This window comes from Cyprinodon tularosa, unplaced genomic scaffold, assembly GCF_016077235.1.
Source record: "Cyprinodon tularosa strain WSP-4 unplaced genomic scaffold, ASM1607723v1 ctg481, whole genome shotgun sequence".
Lineage (NCBI taxonomy): Eukaryota > Metazoa > Chordata > Actinopteri > Cyprinodontiformes > Cyprinodontidae > Cyprinodon > Cyprinodon tularosa.
In genome coordinates, this window is record NW_024039209.1 from 116,302 (window position 1) to 129,401 (window position 13,100).

General features: G+C 42.7%; 1 protein-coding gene across 2 annotated transcripts in view; it reads right to left on the reverse strand.

Annotated features, from left to right (window-relative positions):
• Nucleotides 1–365: 365 nt before the first annotated feature.
• zzef1 (zinc finger, ZZ-type with EF hand domain 1) overlaps nucleotides 366–13,100 on the reverse strand; it is a 55,390-nt gene continuing 42,655 nt past the window's right edge. For both annotated transcript variants that reach the window (XM_038302074.1, XM_038302073.1), the window contains 3 exons: nucleotides 10,119–10,269; nucleotides 5,601–5,672; nucleotides 366–2,409 (listed from right to left, as the gene is read on the reverse strand). In XM_038302074.1, the coding sequence (XP_038158002.1) occupies nucleotides 2,329–2,409; nucleotides 5,601–5,672; nucleotides 10,119–10,269 (304 nt within the window). In that variant the 3' untranslated portion in view covers nucleotides 366–2,328. The remainder of the gene's footprint in view (nucleotides 2,410–5,600; nucleotides 5,673–10,118; nucleotides 10,270–13,100) is intronic.

The following is a 13,100-nucleotide window of genomic DNA, read 5'->3' on the forward strand; positions in this document are numbered from 1 at the left end:
CACTGAATCATCTGGAGCCTTATTGAGCATTTCCTCCATTTGATGTCATTATCGCCCCGGTGATCATCACCCTCATCATCAGGGCTGTCCCTGACATCCCATATTACAGGCATGGGAGAGATAAAGGAGCCGGACAGGAGGGGCACAATAAACAAGGGCACACCAATGGATTCAACGGAAATAAAGATGGAGGATTTAATCCGTTTTAGTTTTGAGGCAGAAACTAAAACCATTCAATGTTTTTTTTTGTTTCAAAATAAAGTTAAAGCACAAGGAAAGAACAATTGGCTCATGTTCCTTCTTTGGTCCAGAGTCTGTGGGTCATCCTCAACATCAGTTCACGACACAAAGAAACCATGAGAGCCTTTTTTATTATTATTTTTAATTCATTTCTGTTTTTATTAGAAATGGAACACATTTCAACCCAAGCACTTCGAGGAACAAGGTGCATCCAAAGCGGGATTCCAGATGTCCATTGCTGAATGCCGGATAAATGTTTCCTTCTCTCTTTTTGAACGGGGCTCGTTATTAAAGTCCTTATTCTGTGCAACTGATATTCACAGGTATTTACATTCAAATTAGTTTGCTTTAAATCAAGTTTCGTAGCAAAACAGAAAGCAACAAAATAACTAAAAAGTTAGAAAAAAAAACTTCAATTAAACAATATACTTCTTTAAAACAGAATAACATGAGAGAAATTGTGATTGCTTTACTTTGAACTGTAGGCACGTCATAAATAGGTGAGGCGTTTCTTCTTCTCCCCTCACTGCAGCTGATGTTTGTGTAAACAAAACCACCGAGCCGTCCTGCAGCCCTTTTTCTTTTAGGGGAAGGAAACTTAAAAAGAAATCGAAAGCGAATCAAGGAGGAAAAGAAACTAAAGGGTGTGTCAAGGCGTCCACTGCTCCAGCCAATCACAGACGCACTTTCTGGGATGATTTATGGCTCACAATGATAAGGTTCTTTGGCATAAAACTACAGCTCAGGTTTAGTTTTTTTGTTTAACCAACAGTTGAATAAATTCACAAATGCAGCTAAATGAGCATGGCAGCGTTAATAAGGTGCCAGGTTAGTGATGCTAAATGTCAGATTACATGGTACCTGTGTTGGGCAGGATCTGGTGCTGTACATACGTGCTTTTTTACAGACTCCTGCTTCATCTCTTCAGCATCAATGAGTGGGCGGAAGACAGTTCTTTGAAGCCTTTGTTTTGCCGGTTTTTGGCAGTTTTCTTTCCAATTGTGATCAAAAAAAGTTGGGTTTGAATCAACCGATGTGGATCAAATATAAAAACAATGAGAGAACAGTGTCTCTGTGACGGATCCATGGAGAACCGGATGCATGCAGAGGTTTTTAAACAAATGGATCCCTAATTCCAATTAGCATGGTTTTCATTTAGGTTTCATTTTTTTTATAACTGCACTTTAAAGTATCTATAATCAATGTTTAATAATTTGCTCTATGTTTAATTAATCAATTTAACATAATTCAAGACTTTACAAATTTTAAATTGCATTATTTAGTTTCTCCCAAAGAAAATCTGGGAATCAGGCGCTAACATTGTTAGCAACCTGTTAGGTTTTCTTTTTTGTTTTCGTTTTATTTAACTTGTGATTAAGCAAGTGAAAACTCACTTAAGGGGAAAACCAAGAAACTTTAGCTTAGCACCCTGCACCAGAGTCATTAGTCTTATATTAGATTAAATTAGATTAGATCAGATTAGGTCCAGTCCGATCATCTTTTTCTGTAATTAAAGCTGATTAAGGATTACAAGACAAAGAGTAAGAAATGTCAAAAATGGGCAAATGAGATGAAACTAAGCCAGTTGTAAACTCTGTGGTGACTAATTGGACTCCAATGTCCTGGACATTATTTTTAGGATGCTCTACGGGTCTGCTGAGACATGGAAGTTGCCAAGGTGACCCGTTTTCACCGTGATCAATTTATAATCTAGAGTGGCTGCTGTTCTGAGAAACAGGAGAGGGAGAAAAGGAAAGGAAATTACAGAACGTACTTCCTCTTGAAGGATGCTAATTTGGCACACTTCATGTCATTTAGGAGAGCATCAGTTAAAAAATAAAAATAAACCAACCCCACAAACTGCCCTACATCTGTGAAAGCACATGCTGATAAACGATTCCTCTAAGGCAAACAGGATTGTAAAGAATAGTGGAAAGTGCTCCGTGAGTGTCCTCTCCTCCGCTCATATCTGCAGCGCTGCAGTTTCTCGTCCCGCTGGATGGAGAGGGAGGTTCTCCTCCAGGAGGCCAGTCGGGACGCGTCCCCTGCAGGATGCTCGCCGTCTTCTTTTTCCTTCAGAGAAGCCTCTCATTGGGCCATGTTGAGTAGCCTAGTGGATTTATTGGGGTAGTTGATGGCCAGGCTGATGGCAGCAATGTTTTTCAGAGCCTGAATGATAAACAAAAAAATGCATCAGTGAGTATAACTCCAGAGTTTCTTCACAAACAACTGGGATGTTACATCTGAACAATGCCACCGAGCTGGGCTCAGTTTGGCTCTTTAAACCAGCTCAGTCCCATCAAAATGAAGAGGCTGTCCTTCCTTGTAAAGGTCTGCGGAGTTCTTGCCTAAACAGAACAGTTGCAACTTGTTTAGAACGGTTAAACCCGGGGATACGCAGTAGGATTTTTTCAATCTTTGCACGCAGCTACAGCTGCTACAGCTCACAGCTCACGATGTATGTTCTCACACTTTGCGACCCGACGCTCTGATGCGATCTACCTGCTTATGCTGTATGTGTAAAAACCACATGGGACTCCGCTCCGCAGTGAGATGGCGCTACTCAGAATCGTCTATCTGTAAGCCAAACGAGTTGAAGAGGAATATGAAGCTCACTAGAGTGAAACACGCTGCCTTGGCAATGTGTGCAATTTTGTGCTAAAAGCCCTTAAAAGAAAAGGCGACGACTTATTTAGACAAAGACATGGCTGAGCAAAAGTTGCTACTACGGTCTGTCAATTTTACAGAAAGAACTCCATCTCAATCGCACCCCTGCCATGCTTCTGTGTTTACATCTGAGAGGAGGAAGAAGAAGAAGAGTCCTTGTTTGCCCTCTGAGCGATTTGCCCACGGCCACCTCAGGACGGCCGACTGATTTTTGAACGTGTTTGATTTTTCTCCCGACCTCACGATTCCTGATCGGGAGGTGGTCATGAGAGCCTGATCGCCCCTCATTATCCCCTGTATGCTAGACTACGCAGCAGAGCGAAAGCCGGCCTGAATGAAAAATTCTCGCACGATTGGAGAATCGTTCCTGATTGGGAGGTGGAAGAAAAACTATTTAAGCTCCAAATGTTGGATCTCAATGAGCCACAGGACTTCTAGAACTCTGTTCTCTGGACAAGTGGCATTAAAGTGAACCCGTATGGGGAGCTGGTGTTAGACACAGAGGTGGAGCCATGGTGATGTGGGATTATTTTCCAACCAGGCAACCTTTGCCCCTTTTAGTCACTAAATAGCTCTTAAACTCTGAGTTTAAGTCTATTTCAAGGCGGAAGCTTTATGGAGTGAATTTTGTTCTATTTTTTTTGGAAGCAAAAAAAACTTTTCGTAAGTCAAAATGTATAAAAGCACAAGTGAAGCATGTAAAATTTATGCAATCCAAAAATAAAACTTAAAGAAATTGTAGCCAATCTTTTTTTTTTTCAAATTGATTTTGTCATTTTAATCTTTAAAATATTTCTTTTTTTATTACAGATTATAGATCTAAATTTTTTTTAAACTTTTATATTAACTTGTTTTAAATGTTGTTAACAGATTTTACTTTTTTTATATATTCTAAACGCATCTTCTTCTGATTGTTCCATGAATTGTATTCTTTTCAAATTGTGTTTTAAATTATATATTCTCTACTCTTTAAGCCCAATCCAAACACTCGCTCTTGACCAATTCCATGTTCTGCTAACGTCCAGCAGACGGACAGAAATGCGCTTTTACTCCTCGCTCCAGAGGAAATCCTGCCAAGTTTTAAAACGTGATCTTAAGAACAGCAATTAAATTGAGTTGAAAATATGAAATCGGTAGAAAAAAATATTTGAAAATGAAGTTTAAAAACCATAAAATTTCAAAGTATAAAATCTGTAAAAAAAAGAAAAAAAGAAAGAAAATCTGATAAAACAACAAAGCTACTTTAAAGACCTTTTTTACAAATAAATTTGTTTTTGAGGATGTCATTTCAGCATTTTTTTTTTTTATTTTAATGTACAAAAAAGTCTGTTTGGTGCAAAAATAATGGACGAAAGTTCACTCCATAAAGCCAGGACCACATCAGGGACAGAGAACAGAGATCTGAAACAAAGCCACCGAATCTTCAACAGAGAGAATAAAGTATGAGGCAAATGGGCCGCCATCCGAACCAGGAACAGGTTAAAATGGCTGGGTGAGACTTACAGGCAGAAACCATGTTTTAATGAAGAATCAGACTTGATGAAGTCAGACAGAAAAGGCTAATATGGAGTCTTAGTGATAAGGTCGGTTCTACAGGTTCATTCATTGAGAGATTTTTAGTTTTTTGTCTCGTATTGTTTATACAGCTTATCTTTCCCCTTCCTTCACTCATTCTGTCTCCTTGAACCCCAGTCGGCCTCGGCAAATGGCCGCTCACACCGAGTCTGCTTCTGCTGGAGGTTTCTTCATGTTAAAAGGGAGTTTTTCCTCTCCACTGTCGCTACAAGCATGCTTAGTGTGAGGGATTGTCTTCGAGTCAATGAGTCGATGCAATCAACTGGTTTTCCTTAGATAGAAAACTTTGAATCAATTGACTGGATGATCTGCCTTGAGACGACATGTGTTGTGAATTGGCGTTATAGAAATAAACTGAATTGAATTCAATAGTTTTGATATTAAACTGACCAACTTTAAGAATCTATGAACGACTTTTAACCACAAATAAGAAACTGTATTTATTTCAGACTGAGGTTTTCAGTTTTCTAATCATTTTTAAGTAGCCTTCTAAAGACAACAACTAAACACCAAAACAGAAAGCGGTGAAATTTTAAACTTCAGGCTATTTCTCTAAAAAAAGAAAAAAATATTCAGGCGTGCCGAGTTACTCGCGGTTTTTGTTTTTCCACCTGACAGGTGTTAGGTAACTGCTCAGCAGAACCACCCACAGTGTTTTTTTGTTTTGTTTTTCTCTGAGCCGCCTTTAGGGCCCACCGGTGCGTTCCAGCGCCGTTGGTACGGAGGACGCTGGGGCTCGCTGTGCCTCTAAATGCTAATGGACTGTAATTATCAAATACATTAGCTCTGAGCACAGCCCACACACTTAAAAAAAAAAAAAACAAGAGGAAGGGGGTGCCGAGGGAACCTGCTGGGTGTCAGCAGCTCTCTGAGTCTCCTTAAGCAAGCTGACTCACAGCGACTGAGGACCATTCAATAAGGAGAGTGCGTGGTTGAAAGACAGATACATAACACTTCAGGGAGCGGGCAGCTTCTGACAGCTACCTTCCTCCACCCAGGGAACCACTTGACAGCAGAGATCGTGGTTCATGACCTGAGAAACTCTGGGGAAGGAGGGATTTCAGAAGGACTTCGGAGCAGCCCCTAAATGTTGGTCTAAACAGGAGAAATGGTTTTACCATTGTAGTGTGGCTGAGGAGCTGCTCATCAGTGGTCATGGCCAGCAGGTATTCCTGAAGGATTCCTTGATTCTGGGAAATAAAGACAAGTTTGGTTGGAAAATCTGCAGCACAAAAAAGAAAACAAACAAACAAACAGCAGGAGGCTGACAGCTTTCAACAGAACAATTGTCATGGTAGGTTAACTGTCCTCACTAAATCGCTCTATCTGTCCAGGAACCCCCCCCCCCCCAGCCGCTGACAGCTGGAGAAAAGCAGCAGCGCCTCTGAAGAAAATAACCGGGGACTAGAAGAAAAAGGATTTTTTTTTCCCAAAAGGACACAGAAAAAAATTCTTTTATAATCACACAATAAGTAAATAGACGCAGAGCCAACCACCATAAAGTGGTCCACCTAAACCTGTAGGCATCGGTCAGACAAGTCTGGACGTCCATGTTAACTCTGGAGGAGCTGCAGGGACCCACAGCTCAGGTGGTGGAATAAACTCAATAAAATGATCTAAAGAAGATCATCAAAAAGGAAAAAACCTTCAGAATTCAAACTGCTGAAAGTGCTTTAAATATGAAATTATTACACACTGGTCAAAAAACGATAAGTGTTTTTAATTAAGAGTAATTTTCATGTGAATGTGCTTTACTGGAGGCGTCCATGTTTATCAAAGAACACTACTGCCACCTACTGGTTTGTGATGTCACGGTGCGGTATCGGCTGTTGATCAAGTCCCAGTGCTGTATCTGGTGTTTGTCAAAACGCGCTATTATAAAAGTCATCTTGAAAACATTCTTCTTCCAAATGTTGGCTACATATTACGTGTTTTTTCTCTGGCCAGAAGTTCAATGGCAAATCCTCCCTCTTCAAGTTGGCGATCCAACGATGAACCTGTCCGTGGAGGATAATGGATCGGAAAGGTGGAATAACTCTTTTTTTTCACTTTTACCCGAAGCATTCCAACATCCAGCTGCCATGCACGTGGGCATTGACAGTTTCACTATAGCTCTGGTGAATTTCAATGAAGTCCTCTGGAAATCTTCAATAATTGTTGTTGATTGCAGATGTGTCTAGTAGTTCCCATTGATTCAGCTTGTAAAGCGGGGAGAATGGCGCTAGGCTTACCGCACCGTGACGTCACTGCCAGAAGATGGCAGGAGGGAGGGGTTACTCTATTCGGGCAAAAATGGCCGCTCCCAGACTGAGTGATCGCAACAAAATTTTATTTTATTTTTTTACTGATTAACGTTAAATCACGACAAACGTATTAGTTTTAGGTATAGATAATGATCCATTGATTGTTCCTTGCTAACTGGACTTTTAAAATGTCTCGTTTGGTTTTCCTTCAGGTACGTAGAGGACACAGCAAACACATGCTTCCTAATGACAGAACAAAAATCTGTACTTTGTAGGAATTACAGTAATGGATTAATGAATTTATATAAAATTACTTGATTTCAATCAACCAACAACTAACCGATAATCAGTCATTTTCTTGAAGACTCTGAGTTTTCTCTTGCATCAAGATCTTTTTATACAACATAAAAGGTTAAAATATTTTTTAGCCCTTTTATGTTAAACCATGTACTAAAAAAAAGTCACTAAATTTATTTTATTATTCCAACTAGACAGACAGGAAACGGGTTTGAAGAACGGTAGGAAAACAGCGGCATAGGTCCAAAGGCCAGGACTGGAACCTGCAACGGCCTCGTCAGGGACTAAAGCCTCGGCACACGGGTCGCATTAGTGAACTTAAGAAACTAAAACAGCACAGGAACATATACTAACAAAAGTTAGAAGGCCTTATGTGAAACATTATTTCCAACACACAGAGATGTAGAACTATCATTAACAGACAGGGTATGTCGCTCCGACATGCTGTGAGACTATTTACGAATTAAATTAAATTATTTTTCAAATCACCGAAACAAAAGAAAATTCACTTCTTGTGGAAATAAATGCATGCCACACTTTTCAGATTGTTAGATGCATCGTTTCCTTCCTGCTTTAAATTAACTCTCACACTAAATTCCATCTAAATCTGCAAGGTGCTGCGATACATTTCATCCCCCATAAACACAGAAAAGACTCCACAGAGTCTGAAACCCAGAGTTTACAGCTCTGCAGACAAAATCCAGAACCCTGCTTTCATATTCATCTCCCAGCATCCCCTGTTTATGCTGAAGAAAAAAAAAAAAACATTCTTGGACCAAATGAACAAGTCAGTGGAGCGTGACATTCTGTGTTTTGATTTCTAAATATATCCTTCGCTTCCTGGGGTGAGGAGTACACCAAATCTCAGGGGACTAGAACACTGAGTGCAGACGAAGGGCTGGGATCAATGCTCGATGTTTCAGGCCAGCTTCCTGCCGGCTCACGCCTAATATGGTCACATCTGACCGAGCGATAAGCTCCAGAATCTGAGCGTTGAGACCACAGGGTGGACGCCTGTGGAGGGAAAGCTCACGCAGGACGCCGACCCGTCCTTCATTTTAGAGGCAACACATTTTAATGTCAGATTCCTGTACATTTCCAAATCTGTCTTTTTATTTTTGGCCCATTTTGAGTGAAAACGATGGAAAACCAGACGGACGGACTTTTCCAGGGCGAAGCTGTGGAGGAAAATGACAGTTGGTGCAGCTTTGCATGTTACAGCAGCTCATAAAAGGCTTCTGCTGCCTCCAGTCCACGTTCAGGAAGAACAGCTTTTAAATAAAATCTACATCCTCATTAAAACTTTGCATCTGCAGGACGGCATTGGAACTTTTTTCGTGTCTTGCAAACAGCTCTTCTTTTTGATCCTCTTGTTGCAGCGTGAAGTCCAGGGGTTAATTTTACCACCTTCATGAACCACTGCAGACTCAGGACTGCAATGTCTATGAAGGACATCCTTTGTGTCGCTGCTGAGCACCACTACTGCCCCCTGCTGTCTGTCAGCTGCCATGTTTCCTCCTGCAGGAGCAGAAAACATGTCTTGGCTCCGCTGATGTCATTTTATAGACAGATCAGACACTCGGGGCGTCCCCAGCCAGACCCAGATGGTCTAAGAAAGGTCTTGTTCTTCCAGTGACTGTCTGTCTGGGTTGCATCTACAGATGGGAAACTCCTGCCTGTGACGCACTTTTAATCCCAGAGATGCATTTAAATAATTCAGGATGAGAGAATAAAGAGAGGGAGAATATAAAGATCAGATAGCACCTCTGTCTCTCCCAAGCTGAGCCTGTGTGGCTCGCTGCCATCTGGCAGATGGTGTCTGGGCTTTGGCCCCGAGCCAGGACAGAGCAGGTGGGCTTAGAGGTAAACATGGTCATCAAGCAGAGAGATGAGGGAACACGGGGGAAAAGGAAGAAACTCTGTTATCTCCCTTTTTGACATGTTCAGCTGAAGAAACGTCTCTATGGTAGCAAACAGGAACAGCTGATTTCTCCAGTGATGCTCGAAGACAGGATCTAGAACTAGATACTCTAGTTTAATCAGGAAATCTTTTAGTTTCATTTTATTGCCGTCAGAGTTTTTTTTAACTCTTGAAACTTGAGACCAATAAATCCTGAGAAATCTTTTTTTCTTGTGTCCGATCGATGGGGTAAAAAATGGCTTTTTTACTTTTTCAAAGAACCAAAAGATTTCATCATCATTCTGTTACTAACTGGATCTCAAAGCTCATCTGACTGACTGTGTGTTTCCTGGATGGGGCCTCCTGTGGAGCTGGTTGACAAGTTCCTTTTGTATCTCTGCTTCTTTCTGTATCTCTGCTTCTGTCCCAGACTTGATGAAGTCAGACAGAAAAGGCTAATATGGCCTTCTAGTGATTATGTCAGTTCTACAGGTTCATTCATTCATTCATTCAGATATTTTCATTTTTTTATATCTCGTATTGTTTATAAAGCTCATCTTTCCCCTTCCTTCACTCATTCTGTCTCCCCTCGGCAGATGGCCGCTCACACTGAGCCTGGTTCTGCTGGAGGTTTCATCCTATTAAAAGGGAGGTTTTCCTTTCCACTGTCGCTACAAGCATGCTTAGTGTGAGGCTGCCGTTGGACATAAGTTCTGGACTCGTTATGAATACGCTATGTATGCGCCCAAAATTTAAAAATTAGATAGAAAGTTCAGTGTGCCAGTATTTTAGAAGATTCTAGGACATCGTGCATGCACTGTCTAAATCGCCATGGTGACAGGGCCCCAAGGACTAACCCCTCATATCGACTGCTGTGTTTTGGGTTCTTTCAGTCATTTAGTTCACAAACGTTTCTCTATTTCAGTTAATTGTTCACATGTCAGGTTTCTGAAACCTGGAGCTTAGTCCCGAATGTTAAACGAATTGCCTCGGCATATTTCAAATCCAGATATCATCCAAATAAAACGTTGGATCAGTAGCTTCAGCAGAAGCTGATTAGAAAATTATGAGGGACAGGATTCCTCTGTGACTGGTTGTCTGTAAAAATCTTCTGACGAAGTCGCTAACTTTGAAAGAATATTAGTAGATATTAGTATACATTATATAGTATTATTAGTGCGTCCATGTGTACTCACAATGGCCCGGGCCTCTGCGATGAAGAAGAGCTCAGTGAGAGCTCTGTGAAGAGGCAGCAGCACCGATATACTGGTAGGATCCTGACTCAGGTTGCTCTCCATGGACATGAAGAGCTGCCATAGCGGCCGCAGCAGCGTTAGCTCGCAGGCTCTGGAGAACAAACACCAGCAAAGGCCAGAGTCAGAAACGCAGTGAGAGAAACAAAGCTCCTGTTAATACCAGAGTTTCACTTTTACAGATCAGTTAGTTTGATTGATGTTAAAATAATCTGTATCCTTCTTTAAAAAATCGATCTCTAATGGAAAATTGTTCATATCAGCCCGTTTCTGCTTATCAGACTGATACTGATATTCTTAAAAAAAGATGGATGTCAGCCAACACCAATATTATCCTTTCAGCAAAGAGCATGTTTTATAGTCTGTTTACTCCTGCTAATGGTTTAATTCAACTAAATAATTTGATAATTACATAAATTATCAATTAATTAATTATTTCAGTCCTTTTACACGTAGAAGCATTTTAAGAAAATGAAAAATAAAAAGTACCCTTTTCCCATTCTGCTCTATAATAATTCAGATTAATTAGCCATGCTATGTGCTGATGTAGCTAGCCTTAAAACATTCTGCTTGTAGATTAGATTTAAAATTAAATTAACATTTTTAGTCACTGGTCAGAAATATAAACAGCAGTTTTTTTTTTAAACAAGGAAAACGTGTTGCCATCCCTCTGCCAGCTGAGCAGCAGTGTGCAGCCAGGCAGGGAGATGGTACCGCTCTGTCTGGTACCTCTTCATGAAGTGTTTAGGTGGTCAGATCTGCTCGAGTTATGCGCATTACGCAAAATCAGGGGTCTTCAAAGGTTTCGTTTGTTAAAAGGATTATTAAAGTATTTCTGATTGTGATTCCTGGTTGATGGGACAGGTGTTGTGAATGAAACGGTGCCCAGCTTGAAAGAGCTCCTGTGTGTCGCTGAATGTGTGCATTGATGACTGAAAGACATCTTCTGCCTCCATTTATCTGTTTACTACAGTGTGTTGAGTTCATGTTAATGTACCTGATTGGTTGAATGTTGCCACATCACATAAAACATTGTGGTTGCCCAGACAACGCTAATTAAATAATGCAGCGTCTGTGTGCAGAGTCAGGAGTATCTGAAGTGTAGTGTGTCTAATGACCAATTAAGTTTTACCTGATTGATTAAAAAAAACTGAAAAAATATCTTTATGGTGAACAAAGTAACTGCAAGACCATGACATGAAGGGGGGGAGCTGGGCAGCGCTGTGGCTAGCTGTGCTAATTAGCTAACAGATTAGCCTGTTTCAGCTCGATCAGTTAGCCGTATTAAGCTAACTTTCAACTTTGTGCAAAGGACAAGCGTTCGTTTTCTACTAGTAGAATAACTGTTGTTTTCTTGGTCTAAAAACTCTACAAAAGTAATTTTTAGGATGTTCTATTTGTCCTTCCCTGCACTTAGATCTTAATAAAAAGAATAAAAATAAGCTGAGACGTTTTTGTCACCATGTTAAATGGCAGAGCTCAGTCTGTCTTAGAAGCCAGTGCTTTTCTTCAAGACTGACAATGCCATCCATCCATCCATCCATCCATCTTCCTCCGCTTATCCGGGGTCGGGTCGCGGGGGCAGCAGCTTAAGAAGGGAGGCCCAGACTTCCCTCTCCCCAGCCACTTCTTCCAGCTCTTCAGGAGGAACCCCAAGGCGTTCCCAGGCCAGCCGAGAAACATAGTCTCTCCAGCGTGTCCTGGGTCTTCCCCGGGGCCTCCCCCCGGTGGGACGTGCCCGGAACACCTCACCAGGGAGGCGTCCAGGAGGCATCCTAAACAGATGCCCAAGCCACCTCAACTGGCTCCTCTCGACGTGGAGGAGCAGCGGCTCTACTCCGAGTCCCTCCCGGATGACCGAGCTTCTCACCCTATCTCTAAGGGAGAGCCCAGCCACCCTACGGAGGAAACCCATTTCGGCCGCTTGTATCAGCGATCTCGTTCTTTCGGTCATGCCCCAGAGTTCATGACCATAGATGAGGGTAGGAACGTAGATCGACCGGTAAATCGAGAGCTTCGCTTTTTGACTCAGCTCTCTCTTCACCACGACGGACCGGTACAGCGCCCGCTTCACGGCAGACGCTGCACCAATCCGCCTGTCGATCTCCCGCTCCCTTCTTCCCTCATTCGTGAACAAGATCCCAAGATACTTAAACTCCTCCACTTGGGGCAGGACACCCCCCTCGACCCGGAGAAGGCACTCTACCCTTTTCCGGCTCAAGACCATGGCCTCGGATTTGGAGGCACTGATCCCCATCCCGGCCGCTTCACACTCGGCTGCGAACCGATCCAGCAAGAGCTGCAGATCACGACCTGATGAAGCCAATAGGACCACATCATCTGCAAAAAGCAGAGACGCAATCCTAAGGCCACCAAAACGGATCCCCTCAACACCTTGGCTGCGCCTAGAAATTCTGTCCATGAAGGTAATGAACAGAATCGGTGACAAAGGGCAGCCCTGGCGGAGTCCAACTCTCACCGGAAATGAGGCCGACTTACTGCCGGCAATGCGGACCAGACTCTGACACCAGTCATACAGGGACCTGACAGCCCGTATCAAAGGGCCCGGCACCCCGTATTCCCGGAGAACCCCCCACAGGGCCCCCCGAGGGACACGGTCGAACGCCTTCTCCAAGTCCACAAAGCACATGTAGACTGGTTGGGCGAACTCCCATGCACCCTCCAGGACCCTGCTGAGGGTGTAGAGCTGGTCCAGCGTTCCACGACCAGGACGGAAACCACACTGCTCTTCCTGAATCCGAGGTTCGACTATCCGACGGACCCTCCTCTCCAGCACCCCCGAATAGACCTTGCCGGGGAGGCTTAAGAGTGTGACTCCCCTGTAATTGGAGCACACCCTCCGGTCCCCCTTTTTGAACAGGGGGACCACCACCCCAGTCTGCCAATCCAGGGGGACTGCCCCCG